The 22,691-nt window shown below is 36.0% G+C and overlaps 5 protein-coding genes and 1 non-coding gene across 15 annotated transcripts; 2 read left to right on the top strand and 4 right to left on the bottom strand.

Annotated features, from left to right (window-relative positions):
* The first annotated feature begins 401 nt into the window (after positions 1–401).
* On the top strand, positions 402–2,982 carry LOC103843089 (eukaryotic translation initiation factor 4B2). Of its 10 annotated transcripts, none has more exons than XM_033279563.1 (5): positions 403–1,007; positions 1,050–1,106; positions 1,158–1,722; positions 1,982–2,398; positions 2,564–2,982. In XM_033279563.1, the coding sequence occupies exons 1-5, from the start codon at positions 521–523 to the stop codon at positions 2,589–2,591; spliced, it is 1,554 nt and encodes a 517-aa protein (XP_033135454.1). In that variant the 5' UTR covers positions 403–520; the 3' UTR covers positions 2,592–2,982. The 10 variants fall into 10 exon arrangements, with proteins under 10 accessions (XP_009118038.1, XP_033135454.1, XP_033135450.1 ...); XM_033279566.1 differs by having other exon boundaries at positions 404–1,007; positions 1,050–1,076; positions 1,173–1,722; XM_033279559.1 differs by having other exon boundaries at positions 403–1,106; positions 1,140–1,722.
* Positions 2,983–3,328: 346 nt separating this feature from the next.
* TRNAR-ACG lies at positions 3,329–3,401 on the bottom strand. Its single transcript has one exon. It is a non-coding gene; the product is annotated as a tRNA-Arg (tRNA).
* A 553-nt stretch (positions 3,402–3,954) lies between these two features.
* LOC103843202 (ethylene-responsive transcription factor ESR1) lies at positions 3,955–9,727 on the bottom strand. Its single transcript, XM_033279569.1, has one exon. The coding sequence runs from the start codon at positions 5,517–5,519 to the stop codon at positions 4,635–4,637; it is 885 nt and encodes a 294-aa protein (XP_033135460.1). The 5' UTR covers positions 5,520–9,727; the 3' UTR covers positions 3,955–4,634.
* A 3,519-nt stretch (positions 9,728–13,246) lies between these two features.
* Positions 13,247–15,422, bottom strand: LOC103843090 (plant intracellular Ras-group-related LRR protein 3). The gene is made up of 4 exons (XM_009119792.3): positions 14,892–15,422; positions 14,545–14,773; positions 14,124–14,290; positions 13,247–14,051 (listed from the first exon to the last, which is right to left on the bottom strand). The coding sequence occupies exons 1-4, from the start codon at positions 15,245–15,247 to the stop codon at positions 13,412–13,414; spliced, it is 1,392 nt and encodes a 463-aa protein (XP_009118040.1). The 5' UTR covers positions 15,248–15,422; the 3' UTR covers positions 13,247–13,411.
* Positions 15,423–15,429: 7 nt separating this feature from the next.
* Positions 15,430–18,499, top strand: LOC103843093 (defensin-like protein 163). The gene is made up of 2 exons (XM_009119794.2): positions 15,430–17,226; positions 17,570–18,499. Exons 1-2 carry the CDS (start codon positions 17,175–17,177, stop codon positions 17,752–17,754), a joined length of 237 nt encoding a protein of 78 aa, XP_009118042.1. The 5' UTR covers positions 15,430–17,174; the 3' UTR covers positions 17,755–18,499.
* Positions 17,167–21,666, bottom strand: LOC103843092 (protein DETOXIFICATION 31). The gene is made up of 8 exons (XM_009119793.3): positions 21,259–21,666; positions 20,153–20,694; positions 19,939–20,025; positions 19,490–19,546; positions 19,171–19,409; positions 18,841–18,959; positions 18,661–18,747; positions 17,167–18,572 (listed from the first exon to the last, which is right to left on the bottom strand). The coding sequence occupies exons 1-8, from the start codon at positions 21,616–21,618 to the stop codon at positions 18,504–18,506; spliced, it is 1,560 nt and encodes a 519-aa protein (XP_009118041.1). The 5' UTR covers positions 21,619–21,666; the 3' UTR covers positions 17,167–18,503.
* Positions 21,667–22,691: the final 1,025 nt, after the last annotated feature.

The raw sequence follows: 22,691 nt of genomic DNA on the forward strand, positions 1-22,691 counted from the left end.
TAAAAATAAATAAAATTAAAATTAAAAAATAAAATAAAAATAAAAATTTTTTTATAGTTTCAGATTATATGTTTTCAGATTCGAAATTTTTATAATTTTTTTTTTTGAAATTTTTTTTTTTTAATTTTCTTTTTATAATTTAAAAATACTTTTTGAAACTGTTTTTAAAATTTTTATTTTTTATTTTAGTATTTATTTTTTATAAAATTTTAAACCCTAATTCCAAAACCCCACCCCTTAACTCTAAACCCTAAGGTTATGATTAATTAACTCAAGGGGTATAAGTGTATATTTACCTCTTTAATAAAACATATTTTTGTGACTTTGAGCCTTGAGTGCTACTTTGAGAACAAAAACTTGGTTTGGTGCTATCGTAGTTATTTTCTCTTAAATATTCCTCTGAAAAAATTTCATCTTTTTAATTGATTCTATTTTTCTCACTCGGAGCTCCGGGTTAGTAACCCGGTTATTCAGATCTGTGAAAAAGTCTCGATTTTCTTGGGAAATTGAGAAATCGCCGATGTCGAAACCGTGGGGTGATATCGGCGCATGGGCCGACGAGGCAGAGCGTGCCGACGAGGAGCAAGCTACGGCGGATGCGCAGAGCTTCCCAAGCTTGAAGGAAGCTGCGACTTCCACCAAGTCTAAGAAGAAAAAGAAGATGACTTTATCGGAGTTCACCAAGGTTGCTGATGGTGGTGGATTGACGAGGGAGCAGACGATTCAGCTTCCTACTGGGCCTAGGCAACGCTCTGAGGACGAAATGCAGCGCGGTGGTATTGGTGGGGGTTTCTCTTCTTACGGTGGAAGGTCAATGTCGAGAGATCGAGATGATTCTAATGGTGGTGGGAGGAGAGGTTATGGCGGGTTTGAGGATGATCAGAGAGGGGGTTCTAGGGTTTCTGATTTCCCACTGCAGTCTAGGGCTGATGAGGCTGATGATTGGGGGAAAGGGAAGAAGTCGCTTCCTGTGTTTGATCAGGGACGGCAAGGTCGTTACGGTGGTGGTGGCAGTTTTGGTGGTGGTGGTGGTGGTGGCAGTTATGGAGGTGGTAGTGGCAGTTATGGAGGTAGTGGTGGTGGAGGAGGCAGATATGGAGGTGGTGGTAGTTATGGAGGAGGCAGTGACAGTTATGGAGGTGGTGGTGGTGGAGGAGGAGGCAGATATGGAGGTGATGGTGGTGGTGGAGGAGGAGGAGGCAGTTATGGAGGTGGATTCTCTAAAGCTGACGAGGTTGGTAACTGGGGAGCAGGTAAAAGCCAGGCGTCTCTCTCAAAATCATCTACATTTGGGTCAGGTGGTGTTCAGGAAGAGCGTCGTCGTCTTGTTCTTGAACCACGAAAGGCTGTTGTTGTTGAAAGTGGTGTGAGTGAGACTCTAACTGAAACTGGTGTGAAGACGAGTAAGGCTAGTCCGTTTGGAGCAGCAAGACCGAGAGAGCAAGTTCTGGCGGAGAAAGGATTGGACTGGAAGAAACTTGACTCGGAGATTGAGGCTAAGAAGGGAAGTTCTCAAACGAGCAGACCATCGAGCGCACAGTCGAGCAGGCCGTCAAGTGCTCAGTCTAATAGGTCTGAGAGCTTAACGTTGGAGAATGTGGTGAAGCCTAGACCGAAAGTGAATCCTTTTGGTGATGCAAAGCCTCGGGAAGTGTTGTTGGAGGAACAAGGGAAAGATTGGCGTAAGATGGATTCTGAACTCGAGCATCGCAGGGTTGACAGGTCTTCTTTATTCATCTGTATATTATCTGAGAAAATGTGGATCTGTTTCAAGTCTATGTTCTTACTTACTTAAGTTGTTGACTGGTGAACCAAATAGAGGATAGGAAACTAATTGAATGACTTGCCTACTTAAGTTATTGTGTATGCGTTGTTTTCTTTTGACGGTGTGTTGTAGTGTATAACTTATCTGTGATTATGTTGATGACTTTGCCAATTAGCTCACTTTTGATCTATTTCGTGTGAAACAAATATGTTCCAGGCCCGAAACAGAAGGAGAGAGACTATTGAAGGAAGAGATTGAAGAACTACGGAAGAAACTTGACAAGGAAGCAACCATCACAGCTGATAGCAAGGAATCTCAACAAGAATCCGACACTAATAACCATAATGTACCTGAACTTATAAGCGAGAAAGAAAAAGAGCTGGAGTCACTGATCCGTGAGCTAGACGACAAAGTCAGGTTCAGGCCAAGAGCAGTTGAGAGGCCTGGATCAGGTGCAGGCAGCAGAACAGGCAACTATTCCGAAAGACCTCATTCCCGGGGTGGATCAGTTGAAGATGCCAGGAGTGTGGAATCCATGGAAAGACCTAGATCACGAGGCACAGGTGGTGATGATAGAAGAAACTTCCAAGGAAGCAAGGAACGTGGATTCTTCAGCAACAGGAACGTCGACAGGTTAGTCTTTTAACAAAAAAATAAAACGGACTTGCATTATACTACTTGATAAGAATCTTGGAAATGATGCTGGTTGTAGTATAAAGATCCAAACATGAGTCATTTCCTTGTGATGGTTGACATCTTTGGATGCGATTAAACTGACATTTTGGGAGTTTTCCACAGGTCATCGTCGTCCAGGGATGGATGGTAGAAGAAGGAAGACGGAAGAATGAATGTGGAATGAGATTTTGGAGTTTGGTTCCCATATTTTGAAGAAGCTTCAAATAATAATAATATTTAATAATAAAAGAAAAATTCATCTCTTTTGAATTCAAACCTAATTTTGGGGGGACTAGTTTTATGTTTTTGTATTTGATTCATCTTCGGAAATCGAAGCCTAATGGTTTCTTCTCTTTTCTTTTTGTTAATTGTATTTGTTTGGTCTTTTGTGCGTTGAGACAGACTCTGTTCTCTCTCTGTGACAATTATTGTGTCTTCAGAATTTTGGAGACAGACTCAGTTTTTCTGTTCATCTTCTGTGTTTGAAAATTCTGTTTGCCAGTGCTGCTTCTGGAATCGCAAAGCTGTGATTAACGGTTGTACCTTTCTATGTTGGTTGAATTTTGATTCAACACTTTTGGATTCGTTGCACATAGTAACACTTGAAAGCTATTTATTTAGATAAAACAAAGATTGTTTCAGTCGCAGCTTGAACATTGCTCTCTATTTATTCAGCTTAAATCTGAAGATGGTGTACACGATGACGTTCTTCTTTTCATCTCCAAAGAAAAATGATAGAACTCAAAACATTACTCACGAGTAATGAAATGACCCCATGTATATGCTTCATTTCGGTTGTTTGCCTTCAGCTTTGAAATTTTAGCTACTTTGGTTCAACATAAACAAAATCAAAAAGCATTTGGTCCCATTATAAATTGTTAAAAAACGCGACTCCACTGGGGATCGAACCCAGAGTCTCTGGTTTCGTAGACCAGCGCCTTATCCATTGGGCCATGGAGTCATTTTGTTCATGTTCATGAGTATAGACTTCCAAATTAACATTACTTTTGTCTCTTCCGATCATGAGCACAAGAACGTCTCTTTAGTGATGAACACATGCAAAACACCAATCCTCGTATACATACCAAATCTCTACGAAACCGAGATGAAAGAGAAATGTACTCAAAAGGGTTTAGTAAAGAGTGCCTTGATACAAAACTTTCCTAAAAGGGGAAACTCCGAAGAACACACACTAGCACATTTTTGAAGATGCACAGTCACGTACAAGGTTTTTCGCCTGATGTGAAGAGAATCCAGAAGAAAGGAGTATCATTTTAAAATCAGAGAATATCATTTTGTCGGTCTATCAAGAGTATCATTTTTAAAAAATTTGTAATCAGAGAATATCATTTTGTCGGTCTATATCAAGAGTACCATTTTAAAATTTTGATTATACTATATGGTACTATGTTTTGAAATGAATACCGCAATAGCTACGGAACACGTACATTTGCAAATTTGTCTGACGATACACAGTGTGGTGTTCATTACACTGTATACTACTATGGTTTTGAATTATTTATTGATCCTTTGCTAGTAAAGTAAGTTAAAAAAAAAGTAAGCTTTTTTTCTTTTTTTAACACAGGTAAGCTTTTCATATGGTGATAAAATGAGAGAGCACGTCAAGGTGGAGAAGACAGAGACAAACTCTGCCTTTTGGACGAATAAAAGTCTCACTTCTTCATCTGTGGATTCACTTCTTTAAATAGGTCGATACAATTGCTAAACAAATGAAATATTTTGTTCTGTATGTATTAGAAGGGCTTGATCAAAAACACTTTATCTTTCATTTAGACTTCGATATAATATGATTAATTTCCTTCAATTATTGTATTTGTAACTTTATCTTCTTTTTACATCCGTTTTAATTAGTGGTAATTGTAGAACAGCAAATATAATATATACATAACTGTATAGACTGTCAAACATGTTTTAAATACGGAAATGCATGCAGGCACGAAGACCAAAATAATAAAAACTGAAATATCCAAAATAAGTAAGCTTTCATATAACTGAAATATCCGAAGAACAGGGATGTAAAGCTTACAAAAAACATGGATACAAGAGTCATAAGAGATACCAAAAGCTACGGAAATAGCTAGTTTAACTTAAAATTAAGAACTCTTTAGGTAATATCCAAAGTGCAAAAAGTTATATATAATAGAATATTCTAAAATAATAAATCTAACACATTTCATGATAATCCCCACGCGTCTGATCCATAAGTAAAACCACCATCTGCAACGGAGCTCATGCCATAAAAAAAACCGGAGTCACCATCTTGATAACTAATGTTTCCGTAGCAATCTAATTTTGATGTCTCCACCATCGGTTGAAACAAACTGTTGGCGGAGAATTCACGGAAGTTTTCAAGATGTCCAACCATCGGTGGAGATGGCGGTGGTGGTGGTGGTGGTATCAGTGGCGGAGGCTGGTTGCGTTTCTTCTTCAAGAACTCTTGAACGATATCTTGCAAGAGACCAGAATCAGAATGTTCTTGCGGGAAAAACTCCGTGTAGTTTTCATCAGCGGAAGAGGAAATGCTTGCCGTTTTTGTCAAGGAGCAAGAAGGAGAAGAGGAGCCGTTAGTCGCTGTTTCGTGAGAGGAATACCATAAGAGAGGCTGTGTGTTCATCTTCAGAGGTGACGGTATAGGAGAACGAACGGCCTTCATAGATTTCTTTGAGGAGAAAGAGAATCTAGGCTCGGCAACAGGATTAGTAACAGGATAAGTATAGTTGGTCCGAGCCTTAGATCCACGAAACTCACGAGCTGCACAGTCGTAAGCACAAGCGGCTTGCTCCGCCGTATCGAACGTTCCGAGCCAACGTCTCTCCTTCGACGTGGGATCACGTATCTCCGCCGCGTAACGTCCCCACGGCCTTCGGCGAACGCCACGGTACCTTGTCCTGCCAGATCCGGTGATGGTCACTATTGCCTCCTTTGAAGACGGTGTGTTGTTAACCTGCGGGGAGTTTGCATCATTGGCAAAGATTCTCGTTAGAGGAATCGGGTCGGGTTCGTAACCGGGTATGAAGGAGTAGGTAGATTCGTTGAACTTTCTTAGGGCTTCTTCCATTTTTGGTTTTTAGGGTTTGTGTGTTGAAGGACAAAAGTAAGGAGAAATGGGGAAGATCAGTTGGTGGTACGTTGACACTCGACAGAGATGGTGCTTCTAGGTATTTATAGATGCATCAAATTGTTTAACACGTACTTATGTAAAACCATAATTTACTTAGGAAATTAAAAGTTACTTTAGTATATGAATTAACATTAGTGTAGTTTTCTTTCTTAGGTGATGATGCAAATGGACAAATAAAACTTTTAAAATATTTTCAACAGACCAATAACGTTTTAAGTTTTCACACACATCGTAGAAACATTTGACATTATTTTAAAATGATTAGCATAGTAAACGATAAAATCAATTAGTTGAGACTACCAATAAAGATACTAACAAACTAATTCATCAATTAGTACATTCGTTTTCAACCTATGGCTCCGAATGGTAACAGCGGATTGAGCAGTGCGGGATAAGCGGGTTGAATACTGCGGTACGGTTTAACTGCGGTTTGTTCAAGAGAAACGCATGCTGCGGAACAACTGCGGTTTGTGTAAAATAAGCGGTTCAAAAAATAGTATGAATGGTAACATGTATAATAAATAGTATAACGGCGGGATACATATAATATATTTTAAAAAAGCAATGATACTAATATAATATTTTAAAATATAAAATTTATTTATAAATTAGTTTATATATCTCAAATATGAAATTTACTATGCTATTACTGAAATTTTATTTAATTTATAAAATAAATTATATATTGGAGAACTTTACAAATCAGATTCACATATACCTCATCTAAAATATTGTATTCAAAACTTTAGCTAGGCATGGACACATTTATCCAGAACCAAAATGAACCAAACCGAAAAATGAAGTTTGGTTTGGATTTGGGTTTTGATCCTATCATTTATACTAGTGGATCATATATCTTTAGAACCGAAAAGCTAGAACCGAACGAAAAACTGAACCATAATTGAATCGAGATCCGAATAGGTATGTGAATTTCTATAATATAGTTTATATATTGATAAATATTAACTATATTTGTTTTTATAATAATCTAATCTATGTTGCATGGAAATTCGGTTGAAGGTATGTTTCATGTTTCGGAAACGTTTCAGAATCGGAATCTTTCGGAAACTCGCAGAAACGCATTGGAAACTCGTTTCTTAAAAATCTCAGTTTGGAAACTTAGTGGAAACTTGCGTTTCTATTGTGGAAACTCGCGTTTCTGTTTTGGAAACGCTAAAACTTTCCAATTAGTTATGATTTGTTGTTATGATTTTTATTTTTGTTAAACTATTTAATATTTAAGTACTCGGTTTTTGTTATTTTGAATTTTTATATGATTTTGATGTTTAATAATGACTTTGGATATAAGCAGATTCTCAACTTTGTTATCCAAACCGAACTGAAACCGAACCAAACTTTCTAAATACCAAACGGATCCTAAAGCTCTAGAACCGAAGAAACGAAAGAACCAACTGAAACTGAACCGAAAAGTAGTATTGATGTAATTGAGTGAAACATATTTATAATTATATAGACAAAATAAAATTAAGTAAATAAGTAAAGATAATATAAAGATATAGTAGATAAATGTATAGAATAAAAATAATTTATTTACAATAATATAACCTCTTAACCACACTATATTTTTGAATACAGATTAATGTGCTCTAAATAATGTGTTAATATGTAAAATTTTAGAAATATTTTATTATTGATGAAAAACAATCAATAAAGAACCGCACGTTGAAACACATCTCATTTGCTGTGGTTAAAGTTTGCATGGCGTTCCACTGATTTTCTTACGTAATGCGAACCGCCTGCGTTTCAGTTGATTTTTATATTATTTAATTTTCAGCTTAAACACATCTAAATATTTGTGTTGAATGGTAACCTTAATTGCGGTCCAGTCCGTCCCGCATGTCAACCGCACTATACATTCATAGCCTATATATTAACAACGTGTGTTTACCAATGAAACGGTAATTATAAGAATGTGTGTTTTTGTTCTAATGTGATTTATATCCTTCAACACAAAAGATGGAGAAAATTAAGAACAAAATTAATGATTTTTGAAAGTAGAGAAAGTATGAAACAAATGATATGCGTAGGCAACACTGCAGTGTATGCCTGACCTCTTGCATGTATTATTGTACGAAGAGGATTTGAGGTTTGTCTAAACGTATATGTATGTGTATATACAAGCTAAGACCATATGTATTTCAAGAACCAGATGCTTGCTTTTTATTTATTGCTTCTGTCAAGAAATAATAAATCATGCATGTCTTCCCGTGCTTCACGTTACAACAATCCATTATAAGTTGAGTAGTAGAACCATAGAAATTTAGAAGTACTATTTGATTAAAAAAAAACAGCCTTTGTACCCGTTGTCCATGCATGACATTGTGTCAGTGGTATAATAATAGTGGTTATATTAATTACTGCAATATGGTAAGCCTAAACCACAAAGGAAGTTAGTTGGAATTGAAAAAGATGATCATTGAGAGAGATTCTTCAATTTTTGGGAACTAACTTCGGTTTCCAGCTAACTTTTACGCAAATGTGTTTTTGTGATTTCCAAAGCCACGAAATCAATTACTACTACTTTGGCTCGTGTTGTAAGTTAATTTCGTGTATGTAAATGACCTCTTCTATTTCCACTAACACAGGAGTATTTATTCATTTTTTTAACACAGGAGTATTGGTTTGTTATCAAACTGAAAATACCTAAGGTTTGGCTTAAGAATGAGCATGTATGAACTAAATCCAAACCTAGTCGTCTTGGTGAAATTCGAGCTAAAGTGCTAAACCAATTGCTTATCTCATAACTGAACGAATAGAACTTCAAATGAGCTTAACCAACCACACACACTAAACAAACAAGAAATTTCAGTAATATACATTCAGTTAAAAATCCATCTTAGTTAAAAAAAGTATAAGCAAATAATAAAAACTGCACTCACTATAAAAAAACATAATTCATTAACTAACCAAAATACACATTTTCGTCTATTTTTCTTAATATTTCTCTCTATCAACTCTCTACAAAACTATTTTTTTTTTGTTATTTCACAAATAAGTCTAACAAATATATATTATTTTCAGTTTTTCATTTTTCATGAGAATTGTTATCTTGTTTTGAACAGAATATCACTGATCACAGTATATTTACATATTATCCTCTATAATATATGTTGATCAAAAAAAAAAAAAAAACCTCTATAATATATATTTGCTTTTTATTTATATCGCACGGGACATCATCAAGGGTGAAGCTAAATTTTTTTTTGTAATGGGTGCATCTGTCTATAGAAATAAAAATATAAGCAAAAGATGGACTCGAACTCGGAACATTATGGGTGCACATGAGAGATTTTACCATTATATCTAGCACAATTTCATTGATTTTACATATAAAACTGTAATATTGTTATTTTAATGGATGCACATGCCTCCATAGTATATGATGTACCTTCGCCCTTGGACATCATAACATATTTCTTGTTGGATTTTCTTTTTCTCCATTAAAGAATAATGTGAGAGTATAGTGTAAGTGTGTAACCAGTCGAAACATGATTTGATAGATTTTGAAAGAGGGAGTAATGGTGTGGGTCGAGAAAAGAAGATTTTTAACGACAAAGAAAGAGAGTACTTTGAAAAAAACAAAAACTGCAAATTCCATCAATCAAGTTTTCTCCTTGAAACGCGGACTTTACTTCATCAACCTAATTCATTCTTCCAAGAACAACAACAATCATGTTAAAAAAAAAACAGAAAACTGAATACATATTTTCTTGAAATAATGATCACTGATCAGGGATAAGTAGTATAAATCAGATTTCTATATTTGTTTTGTTTTCTTAAGGAGAAATTCCTCTATTATATGGAGTATTAATTTATTTATCGAGTTAAAATTGTGATACAAAATAGGTTAGAAAAATGAAAAAGTGAGTGACCTTTTGAGCCATCAAAAAAGATCATTCTCATCATTTTGTCCCCTATGAATTTATGATGTGTTCCCTGCGCACCCATGCGTTGCATAATTATTACTCCCTGATTTGACTATCGAGATTTTTAAATTTTAACCTTTATATTATTGATTTACAGTATATATTAATTTATAGCCAAACATCATTAAATGCATACACACGCTGAGTAATACCACATTTTAGTTTTCAATATAAAAATTGGAAAATTATAAAATGATACTGCTCATAACACTTATGAAGTGTTTTTATCATTTGAGAAATCCAGCCACAAAAATTAAAATTGCCAAAATATATTAGATTAATCACTAAACCAAAAACATATTCTTGAAAACATGATTTTTTTTTAATGTAAGGTGTTTACAATAAATGAAAGATTACAGTTAATCGACCCCATTGATGATGTATGAGTATTTTTAAGAGAATAAATTGAGTTTTTCATATATGCATTAAAGTTTAGGGAATTTGCAAGTTTACGTTGGAGTCGTTTGAGATTAGAGATAACGCATTGAATTACAAAGAGAAATGCTACCAGTCTGGAACACATCTACATCTACACACATTCGTAACTAGCACTTCACACTCGAACAATGTAGAACAATTAACAGTAGCCGATTGAATGACAGCATAAAACGAGAACTAGAAGTTACATGGTTGGTTTGGGATTCAAACTGAAACTTTGAATTATTGGAAAATCTTGGTACCACCGTTCGACATGATATACCTATATGGGTTACTGTTAAAGGAACTTAGGTACGTAGTATTGTCACACAACACGTCTATATATAAAACTAAGATTGAAATAATCGAAGGTTTATTTATAAGGAATTAACGTCTGAGTAGTAAGATAACCACTTCTCATTTCAAGTTTCAACCTTTTGTCAATTAGTGTTGAGTATACAAGTATCATTGTTATTAAACAGTAGTGGCAGGTTTTGCTTAGACTTTGAGAAGATAGACCAAACATTAGAGTTTGTCGTTTTGAGAGTAATTATACTAGATATCGGTCCTAATCTATATACGCTTGCACATCGTCAATTAGTGTTAGATATACAAATATCATTGTTATATTAAACAGTAGTGAAGATTTTGGTTATGGTGCTAATTAAAAATCATTTGTTTGATATGTTGTAGTTTTTGGTTGGTCTGATAAAACTTTTTATTTAAATAAGTTTTTAGAAATACCTTATAATAAAATGTTGATAATAATAAAGTTCAGTAGTATAATAAAAATTGGAAAGGGGGATAATGATTTGCCAAACTCAGAGCAAGAGTAACACTTTTTGGTTCTGATCAGATTGTCTCCTAGTATCAATATCTTAGGGTCAGATTCATATTAATGCATTTACAACCCATTAAACCTTTAGCCAGCAAGAAACAGGAAGATAATAGGATTGTGGACTAAATACTTTCTCTCACCACCTTTACTCTCTCGCGAACAAAAAGGAAATCTCATCTGCTCCGGCGACCGGACGGCGCGTGCGTGCGCGTACCGGCGCCGGAGGCGTCCTTATTCTATCTCAGCCGCTTATTTTGTGTTTGCTTCACCATAGTCTCCTTCACTCTCTCTGTCTTGTTCGGTACTCTGCATTTGGAGGCACAGTGGATCTCGGTTTCGCTGCAGAGAAGTTCCGACTCCGACGATGTTCAGCTAGATGATGGAGTTTCAACACGGGATGAGTGGAGAATTCTGATGTTGAAGTCGGTTTTTAGGGTTATGCAGGAGGTCCCTTAAGCCTCCTGGAGGGATGGTGACGCGCGGAGGCGTGTGCTTGGCTCACCTTTGTGTCATGGTTGTAGTCTTGGTACGACTTCAGCTTGGACTGACGGTGAGAGGTGTGTAGAGGTGGAACTGTTGTTACTTCCTTGGCGTCTTGGTTGAACAGGTTCTATTTTCTCCTGCCTTGCGAGCTCTGGAGATCCGTTTACTCAGAGACGAGTTTTTTAGCCCTTGTTGCCGGCGTGTGTCGGAGCTCGTGGTGATGGCTCGTGGAGTGCTGCAACGCCGCGGTGTTGAAGACAGTCGTCTATGGCTTCTTCGAGGCGGTGCTGCGACTTCCCTCTCAACCAAATGCTCTCTTCTCGGTTAATTAGTTTCAGTCTCCCGACGAGCTTTGTCGACTTGTTCGTTTGGGTTTGTGCTTGCTCTGTTTTGTTATGTGCAGATTGAATCGTGCCACCGGTTCATGGTCTCGACATCAAAGATTGACATTTTCTTCGGTTTTCGGAGGAGGAGATTGACGAGGAATGGAAGCGTTTCTTGTGGTCTGAGGAGTCTCCTCTTCTTCGGTGGATCAGTCTACTGTGAGGCATATCCCAGTGCCGTGAGTTTCTGCTTGCGGTAGTGTCTCTCAGCTATAGTCTTTGCAGGTTTGGAGTAAGGTACTGGTTCAATTAGCAGTTGCTGTCCTGTTCCCGACTTTCTGCATTCCCGCTCTCGATCATTGGACATCCTTGCCTGGTGCTTCCCGAGTGGTTTAAAGCGTTATAGAAGTTGTACAGGAGGTTATGGAACAGTTTTCTGGTTTGTTTTCTATACCCTTCTTCTATAATGTCTTTGGGCTTATTGGCGGTGACGATTACAAGTATCGAGGCGTTCATCAGTAACTAGCTACTCCGAAGACGACATGGGAATTCCCGGCATCCGAGGCAACGAGGAGAACCTCACGTCCCCATGGTCATCGTCTAAGGTTGAGAACAGTTACGTGGTTCCTAAGATTATTAAAAGCGAATTAGCGGAATGTGCCGGGTTTGGTGGGCGGGCGAAGCTAATTTTAGCAATTTGTAAGCTTGGGTTTGAAATCGACCTTGTAATCCAAACTGTATCCCGGGAAACCGGTTGATTTTAATATATTTAAATTAAAAAAAAAAAAAAACAGGAAGATAATAAATGATTTCTATTATCAGCTCTTAATTCATTACCAAATTATTATTGGTGGCAAGGTTCTAAAAATTAGTGTAGACGGTAACTCAGTTCTATCTAAAATGATTTTCTTAAAATTCGATTTATATGATTTAAGTTGGTTTAAACTGTTTTAAATTGGTTAAAATCAGTTTAACTTGATCTAAAGTTTTTAAATATGTTAAATTAAATAATAATATTATTATAAATCTATAAATTTGTTTAATTTTTTTGTTTTGTATACTTAATTTTGATAATTTATCACAATAATTTCATAATTAAACTTAAAAACTAAAATATGTCACACAGATATATAATATATTATATATATATATATAATAAATCAATAATTTGTTAATGCCTAGATTTCGTCTAAGCTCCGAATAATCCACCTAGTCGTTAGTTTTTTATAAATCGCTTAGTTACAACCTAGCAATTCTTGGAACATTGATTGGTGGTATCAATGTAGGAACTCTAGTGACCAAGATTCATCATTCCTTTTTCTAAAACTAGATGTTCTTCGCCAGCTTTTGTCCCACGAGGGTCTTTAGAACGAACAATGGAATTTTTTTAAAATTAACCCATCACATACGCTTTTATTTTTTCTTTGTTGGAAAAATAAAAGCCAGAAAAGAAAGTTGATTAGATAACTTGTAAAGACCAAAACAGTTGAACAACAAAAAGGATGGATACATTGGTGTAATGAGAACATTCAGTGATATACTAAAAAGAATAATCCTACTTCGTGAAGACAGACAACAAAATAACAGATAATTTAGTTTTGTTTTCAAATTTTTTTTGTCATCCGAAATTTGATTGGACTAAAATAAAAAAAACTCTTCAATGACAACGGGCCTAAGAACGATTACTGAGGGCCAATTTGCATATAGAATATGACAGTATACCGTCTTGACTTAAACTATGAACTCTTTCTACAAAAAAAGTCAAAATGGTATTAACCAGAAAGAGTTATCAAAGAGATTCAAGCACACAACAAAGAAATTTTAGAGCAGTTGATCCATATACGAGTCTTCTTTAGGCTTATTAGCTCCACCACTCTGAGTACCTCCAGAAAGAAGATTACTAACAATGGAGCTTCCCCACGAAAGCCAACCCGTTACTCCTCCCTGTTGCTTCTCAGCCTCAATCACACTCCTCAGTTGCTCTTCCTCAGCCATCTCCTCCCATCTCTTCCTCATATACTCTCTCACACCTTCAGCGCCTTGGTTAACCATCTCTTGCGGAGGGAACTCCAACGGGTTCTGGTCCAAGTTCAGCTTCTCCAGCTTCTCCAACCTGAAAAACGAGTCCGGCAAGACTCTGATCTGGTTGTTGCTGACGTCCAACTCCTTGAGGTTAGCTAAATCAGAGATGGTGTCGGGTAGCTCAGTCAAGTCGCTGAAGTTGCTGCTCAAGTTCAAGACTTCGAGGCTCGTGAGTCTCCCTATAGCTATCGGAAGGCCGTGGATCTCGTTCATGTGCGCGTCTAGATACCTTAGCGAACGCATCTCGCATATGGAGTTAGGGAAATAACGGAGTTTGTTCAGATGGATCGATAGCCTTTCGAGGTTGAGTAGCCCGTATCCAATGTTTGCAGGGAGAGAAGCCAAGTTGTTGAAGCTCGCGTCTAACTCCACTAGTGACCTAATCACAAAAGAAAAACAACTCTCTTCAGCATCAGACTAAAGGAAACAAAACGTATTATAATCACAGAACCTGCACTGAGTTATGCTCTCCGGGAGATAAGTTAGCTTGTTCCCGGATACGTTTAAGACCCTCAGGTTAAGTAACAGTCCGAAAGAGTCGGGAAGAGACTCGAGAAGGTTTGAAGATACATCAAGCTCCTCTAGCTTCTCAAGCCCTGAGATTGTATCAGGTAGTAACTGCAAAAAGTTTAACAAGATCTCGTCGTGCTTTAGCTCATCGTTCACAATAACCACCAAGATTCATAAAGCTAAATCTAAAACCTAAAGTTTCGTGCTTTACATAACAAAACTAATCATCAAGATCTTGGCATGCTTAGCTCATTGATCACATAAACACTCATCAGAAGTAAACTTTGGCATCGAAAGTTTCGTTCTTTACTAAGTAATAACGTTCGAGCAAACAGTATCAATCGAAAGATTGGTGCTTTTACCTTGAGATCGTTGCGAGAGAGATTCAAAGAAACCAAAGAGACGTTATTCCCTAAAGCTTCAGGGAGAAGCTTAAGCCGACGATCAGAGAGATCGATCCTCTCAACTCCTCCACCATCGAGAATCTCAAGAACCTCCTCGTTCACTTCATCGCCACCGTCCAACGACTCAACCGCCGAGGCATAAACCTCACTCAGCTTCTCCTCCAAACCCCTAAGCTGCTTCTCGTACCTATTTGAACAGAATATAATAATCAATGTATTAATTAAAGTTTGTTACAATGTTCTAAACCAGTTGGTTATCTCTTAACCATAATAAACCGGTATACACTAATCTAATAGTTAGTTACCCTTCGTGAACTTCCTCCAACTTCACAACCGTAACGTAGATCTGCTCCTCCTTGGCAGCATCCTCGGGAGACAACGAGGATGGATCAGTCTCTCGGATCTGAGCGATCTTGGCACGAGCGGAGGAGACGGACGAAGGATCGGGGCGGGGGCCTAGCGAGGCGAAGACGTGGAGGGTCTGCGTGATGGTGCTGGGGATTGATTCGATCAGCGTGGAGATGACGTGAGGGTTTGTGAGAAGAGGGTAGCGATTGGCGAGGGAGTGTTGGACGGAGAGAGACGGTGGCGCGTGGGAAGCGGGATCGGAGTGGTGGAGGGCGTAGGAGAGTAAGGGGAAGATCTCGAGATCGTGATCCATCTTTGTGTGTTGATTTCGCAGAGGAGAGAGTAGTGTTGTTGTTATATACAAAACCTTTAGACCAAAAGAGGGATTAAGGATGATGTCAAAATAAAGAAGATTGAGACTTTTGTGGAAAAGAATATGAAACCTGTAATGTGTTTGGGATCTAACTAAAGTCTAATGAAGAAAGACGAAAGAGTGTGTAACTGACTGTGACATTTAGATTGATAATCTTTATTTTCTGTATTATTATTTGGTCAACTGGGCCGGCCCTGATATAAAATAAAACAATTGGGCCGCTTATTTTTGTAAAAGAATGTAGTAAATAAAATGTTCATGCTACATTTTTACACATTTTTACCATTAAGGTTAGCAAATAATTAGAGAAAAAATGTTCAGTGAGAAAATTATTACTGAAATTTGGAAATTTCTTATTCATTATTCTGAATACTTGTAAGTTGTGATTATGCATGGACTTTGTATTTACAGCATTAGTAAATCATAAGGTTTTATCAAGCCCTAAAGAATTCCAGCAGAAGTAGTAGTTTCTGTTTTATTTGAAACCAGAATCTTTTCTTCTTAAGAATCAATAATAAGAATCTATGGATCACTGTTTGGACGTTGATTTTCTTCGAAAGTTATTTTTTTTTTGGATTTGGAGTTCCTGTTCTTTATCTTTAGGGCATATGTAACCATGACATTAAATTTGGTGTTAAAATTACACCAATTTGATATTTTGGTGTCAAAATATTTTTGTCATCTCTAACTATGATACCAAATATTACACCAAAAGTAATTTTATATATTATTTGATGTTTTCAGTTTTAATATTTATTATATTTTTATTTGAAATTGACAAATAATTGTTCTATCACACACACTTAGATATTATGATTGTTAATTTTTTAATTATATATTTATCAATTTTATTCACATTTATGTTTTTGATGAAAATAGAACTTAAATTACGCAGATTGGATGAACATTTTGTAACTCTCAGATAAAAAAACGTACAAGTAGAGGGCAGAACTGATAGAGATAAAAATAAAAATTTATAAAAGCTTTAGTTTCTGTCGTCAACTTCTAATAACCTTTACATCAAAACAAATTTGCTAGAATATAAATGAATTTAATTCATATGTACATTTTATACAAACGACGAAAGTGGGAGTAAGCTCACATAAATCATGCCACATCATTAATTTTGTAGTTAAACTACCACGTGCCCAGATATGATTGGATAGTTCATATGTACATTTTATACAAACGACGAAATTGATTAAGCTGATAAAAGAGCTAGGATTGTGTTTCCTGGAAGTGGTGGTGATCGTATGAGAGACGTTTGAGCAATATTGGTTTATAGTTATCATCTGCAGATCTTCTAATATATCAAATTTGATTTAAAACCCTGCTCGATCCAGGTTTAGAAATGATATTTAAATCAGAATATAATTTCAGTGAAATGATTTTTTTTTTTGCAAAATGCAAGTACACAAAAAAAAGTAAGAAATAGTGAAAGGAAGTGAATGGATTTTTATTTCTTTATGAAATTCACATAAAGTAAAATATCTAAAGCATAACAAACTGGTAAATTTTAGGCTTTGTTTGTTTGTGGTTAATAAAATACTTTTCTGTTTTTAGTTTTTTTATTTTTCAAAAACCATTTTGTTATTCAATCAAGATTTTTGAAAAAAAAACTTCAGAATTTAGTACTAGATTTTATAACTATGTATGATTTTTACTGTACTGGCTATGTAAATAAATTATTAAGATTTTCTTCACTTATAGTTTTTCATATATGTTTCCTGGAAAGAGTTTCTCTCTATGTTTCTCTAATCAGTATAAAATGCTCTTTCTCTATCCCATTTTCAAAATCAAAAATTTCTGCAATCAAATAATCACTGTATTAACACAACCCTCTTCTTCTTTTTTTTTTTCATAAATCATGGCAAAATTAGTTTGTTCTTGTCTGTTCATCTCCATGCTTGTTCTATCTGGTAAGATTTTGCACGGCTTGTATTTCATTGAACAAGGAACTATACAAGCATCATATACTAATTCTTGAAATTGATGCGTCTAAATCATTTAAGCAAAGTTTGTTTTACAATAAACACTGCTATAAAACAAATTAGTCAGTTGATTAGATTTTACAAAGATCACTTAACATCTATCAGACATATATTTATAATTGTAGGTGTAGATACCTTTCAACTAAACATATTTAAATAATATATGCTTGTTCGTTTATATTATAATATATGCTTAAGTTATTTATCTGTTGTTAAAAAGTATACTTAAATTACATTTGTAAGCTCTTTTAACATGTTTGTTTGTTTTTAGCATTTTTGGCTTTGCCAAGTGCAGATGGAGCGGATATAAGAAGGTGCAGTGTGGTGTTGAACCTAAGCAAGCCATGCACTTTTCAAGAATGCCAACCACTTTGTATTCAGAAGTACAAGGGGACTGGCCTTTGTCTCGGAGATAACATTAAGAACTCGAAATGCAATTGTGAATATAATTGTTAAGCTTAATTATATATAATATGATGTTAAACTAGACACAAAATCTTTATTATCACATGAATACAAATCTTTTTTTTATATAAACCTTGCGGTAAAATACTAAACATGCATTTGCTAATCAGATCCCGTATATGCAAATCACGGTTGAATAAAATAAGACCAATCTTAGTGAATTATTTCTTTCTTTTTTTAATTATACATGAATATTCCGGTCTCCACAAAAATGGGTCCAAACTAGCCACATGTTAACAATCTACGTTTTCAGCCCATGTGTTAGTTTTATGTTCCTGGCAATGCCGAAATGTTAATCTTTCAGTAGCCGAGACTCGAATCCTAGTAGCTTCACCGTATTGGACTTTTTCCTCAAGTTAATCACCACCGGGCTGGCCTGGTTAAATCATATCTTGTTAAGACGATGAGATTCTTCCTCGTAATAAACCTAGGGTTTATGAAATATTGACATGCATACCTGAGACTGTCACACTATCTTAATTGATTCTACTAAATGGATCAACTAGATTTGATCGGGTCTTGGGATGTGTGAATCTATTCATCAACCAGGTTCCTTGATTAGTAGTTCACGTGCTTTGCTCATTTTTCTTAAAGATATATACCAATTGTCAAAATTCAAAATGTTTATTGCTGAAAAGACTGACATATTTTGTCAGTATAATAAGTCAAAGATGTTTAGAAAGAGAATCAAAATTCATAATGGTTCGGACAGTAAAATGTCTTAAAGTAAAACACTCTTGTTAGTTCAAAAGATTCTCTTTCTCTTCTGATCCTCCCCATTCTCTTATCCTCTCTTCTGCCATTGCAGCCTACAAACATATCGCTCAACGGATTAGAACAAATATTCAGTGAGTAATTTCTTGTCTACTAACTCTAGTAAGTGTTTTGGTTCTTCACCTCTTTGTCCCAATTGGTTTTGCAGATCATCCAAGTCAAAACTATCGATTGAACAAATGTTCCCGTCATCATCCCCCACCAGATTCCCTGATTAATATATATTTCCGTAAAATAAAAAAACTCTGGTCTTTCGTCCCATTTATAAAAAAGGTTTTAGAAAGGATGTGAAATTTCCATTACCATCACTCCATATTCAAGCTTAAATCCCAACAATAGACCAAATGGGACTCCAAATAAGTAATAGCAAGCTATGTTCACATACGCAACAACCGCTTGCCATCCTGCTCCCACAGCCACTCCTACATAACCAAGTTTTATTTACTATAATAATGTCACATCCGATAAAATTTGAACTCCATATATATAATATCATATAAATGCAATAAACCATTTCACTTGTATCCAATTAGTATTGCTATTGAGTTACAAGTTTTATGTACATTCGCGCAGTATTAGAGTTCAATAAAAAAAATACTAGGAGTCCGAATGAGAGATTTTGATGAGTATTACCAGACAATACAGGTTGAACATTGTTGATGACAATGCAGAAGGCAAGCATTGGTGTGAGTTCTCTAACCACATTCCTAACAACTTCATCTTCCACAAACAATACCGGGTACTCGTCTCGGAAGATGAGTAGGACCGCGGCTATAGCCATTCCCATTACTGACGATAATATCACGGCAACAACTAGAGAGAACTTGGCCGCTCTTGGGTGGCTAGCTCCAAGCTCATTTGACACTCTCACACTGCCAAAACATATTTATTAGCTTGGCACTTATGGGATGTTTTGAAGTTGCAAAGAGTTATTTTCACATGAGTATTTTACCTTACAGCTGCGTTTATCCCAACTGAAACCATTGCTGCCCATCCCAAAATATTCATGCTTCATTTAACACACCGTTAAGGTAAACAAATATATAGTTAGAGAAAATTTTGTAATGAAAGTAGTGAAATTCGAATTTTCTTACTTTGTTTAATTCTTATATTACAAGTACGTAACTAACGAGTAGACGTGTGTAAGTCAATTCAATCCAGAAAAAATAGATTAAAAATGTGGGAAATATTTAATTAGACTATTAAACTATATTGGCCTCAAAAGACAAAACAAATAGACTACTACGCAAGTTAGGTCTACTCTTATTTAGAGAATCTTTGTGACAATCTGAATAGATGAATAGAAAAAGAGATCATGTAAACCTTAAATATCATGAAGAAATGATATAGTTTAAGAAACGTGTTTATTAATTTTCAAGTATAGAGTATAATAAATTTTACCATATGGAGAGTGCCGCTACGGAGACTTCAGCATTCTTCAAATATCCAGCAAATAATACGAGCGCCATGAAATACCAAATCTCCAAACTACAAAGGTAAGAATATATATATATTAAAGGGTTGGATCAAGTCTGGACCAAATTCAGTTACAACCAAAAAAAAAAAAAAAAAAAGTCTGGACCAAATTAACTGGGAAAACCGGTTTGAAACTCACCAAAGCATGACAGCAGAAGCCAATGACAATTTGATAAAACCCCACAAATTGTGAAAAGCCTCCCACGTGAATCCAGACCAAGCTTCTCCACAAGTACCACTAAATATATACACTACTTGTGCCACAACGATGAACCACCACGACGTGTTAAGCACAAAAGCCAAACCGGGAAGTCCCCAATGAAACTTAGACATGACTAGCCATGTGAGCAACGTGTGGATCACAAGAGCCGCACCAGAGATTGCTGCCATGACCATGATCTTGCTTTGCGACTGCAAAAACTTTGCGCTCGGGAAATTTATGGCGTAGGCAAAGATTTGTGGGATCATGTAGATGGAGAATATTCCGGCCATGGCCGAGATCCCCGCGGTTTGGCCTATGAATGTTAGGATTGGAGCGGCGAAGATGTAGAGAAGAGAAAGGATGAGAGCGGTTACGGTTAGAATCACCCATGAACGTTGTAAGTAAACGCCGAGCAGCGATACTTTTCCTGCTCCAAACGCTTGTCCGCATAACGTTTCCAGCGCGCTTCCCATTCCAAGCTAGTCATGTTTGCAATTGCACCATACATGGACGTAAGAGCATTATCAATGGTAAACACTATATAAGTTTTATAAAAAAAATAAAAAAAATTAAAATCTAATTATATAATCATTTTATTTATTTTAAAATAGTAATTGAATCATTATATAAGTGACATATGCATGATGAATTTCTCATAAAAATATGAGAGTCTCTCAAAAAAAATTCTATCTACTTTCTCTCTTACTTTTGTATTATTTTAATTTATTTTGCTTGTGAATAATTATATGAGAGACTATATTGTTCATGCTATAAATTTAATATTTTTGATGACATACAATTCATATAGTCAATATGAAATAACACATCAACTTGTTCATATAACTACTATAGATTCTAAAATAAATTTGAAATTTAATTAATTTGCAAAGTATAGTCTATACGTAAGGCATCAATTTTACATCTATGCAAATAAAAACACAGCTCAAATATACTAAAACTATTACAATAATCGAATGGTATTTAACCTAATAATAAATAGTTTTTGTTTTGTTTTTAAATATGCAAAATATTCACATGCGTACCATGATACCGAAGGAGAAACCGGCGATGACAGAGTTCTCAATGGAGACGGCAGCGAGGGCGATGGTGCTAATATGTCCGGCGAAAACCTGAGTGATGGCTCCTAGAGAGAACTGGGCTATCGATGTGAAAATGGCCGGGCCGGCTAGCTTCCATAGCTTCTTAGACTCGATTCTAAACTCTCTGGCGAAGTCTTTGACGTTGGAGATCGGCGGGATATCGACGGCGGTAGAGGAGAATGAGACAAGAGAAGATGCTCTGCTTCCGACTCCTAGATAATTCATCAATGCTTTCTGAGTTGCCTGGTCAAGTTCCTCCGTCGAGGTCAGAAACGGATCCATGAAACTGTTATCTTTCTCCATTCTCCTACCAAGATGGAGAATGATAGTCCTACAGAGGTAAGAGAGAAGATAGAGGATCTTGCGATCTTATGTATCAATAATTGTATAGACACTATTACAAGATTTTATAGGTCTTTATAGATTTTTTATTGTAGGAGTTTTTGGACACTGGTAAAAGACAGCGTTACACCAGTTAGACCATTGACTTAGTGTTCTACAGTAAATTATATTATGTGTGTCTGTTCAGTGTTGTATAACTATCATATAGAATCAAAAGGTGACGTATCTGATGTATCGTCGCACGACTAGGTAAGGCTAAACAATAAAATATAACAACACGCGGAGAAGAACGCAATTATAATTCATAAATGGTTGTAGAAATATACAAAAGATTATTGACCATTAAGATCTTTGTTTCGTGGACTCCATGTGCTGATCTTGCAACGTGCAAAGCAATCAGTGTGATATCCAGGAAGTGGAAAAACATAGTAAAAAAATTTAATCAAATAGCTAAGTTCGTTGGCCAATGGAAGACACAATGAAAATGGTATAGGCTCCACCGCAGAGAACCGATGATCTCACAGATACTTATTGGACTGTATCAAAGAACCAACGACATGGGCACAAAACTTTAGGCCATACATGAAATTTTACTGAACGTTGCATTGCACTCTTATAGAATCATAATAGGCTGTCTTGGTTTAGGTACTAAAATTGCCCAAATTGAAACTGGAATAATCCATTTCCTAAATCAGAACCCACATGTCTTACTTCTGTTTTCCAGTGCTCGGCAAAGAAAGATAACAATGACCACATCTTCTGGTAAGCATGTGTCTGTGCAGAAGCTCCATGTAACTGCAGCTGCCTAACTACTTTGCATTGAATGAAAATTTATGTGTTTCAAAAAAGAGAGAGCACATAATGATCGTTATTAGTTCAACATTTTCACTCTCGTTTAATCCTTTTTTTCTGGTTATATTCTTGACGAAAACCACAAAACGGCACGCAGTCTCAAGGTTTTCATCTTGGTCTTGAACTAATTAGGCCGAATTTTAGCTTAATGGGCCTTCAACGTAAGACAAGCCCAATATATT

Source organism: Brassica rapa, chromosome A09 (genome assembly GCF_000309985.2).
Source record: "Brassica rapa cultivar Chiifu-401-42 chromosome A09, CAAS_Brap_v3.01, whole genome shotgun sequence".
NCBI lineage: Eukaryota > Viridiplantae > Streptophyta > Magnoliopsida > Brassicales > Brassicaceae > Brassica > Brassica rapa.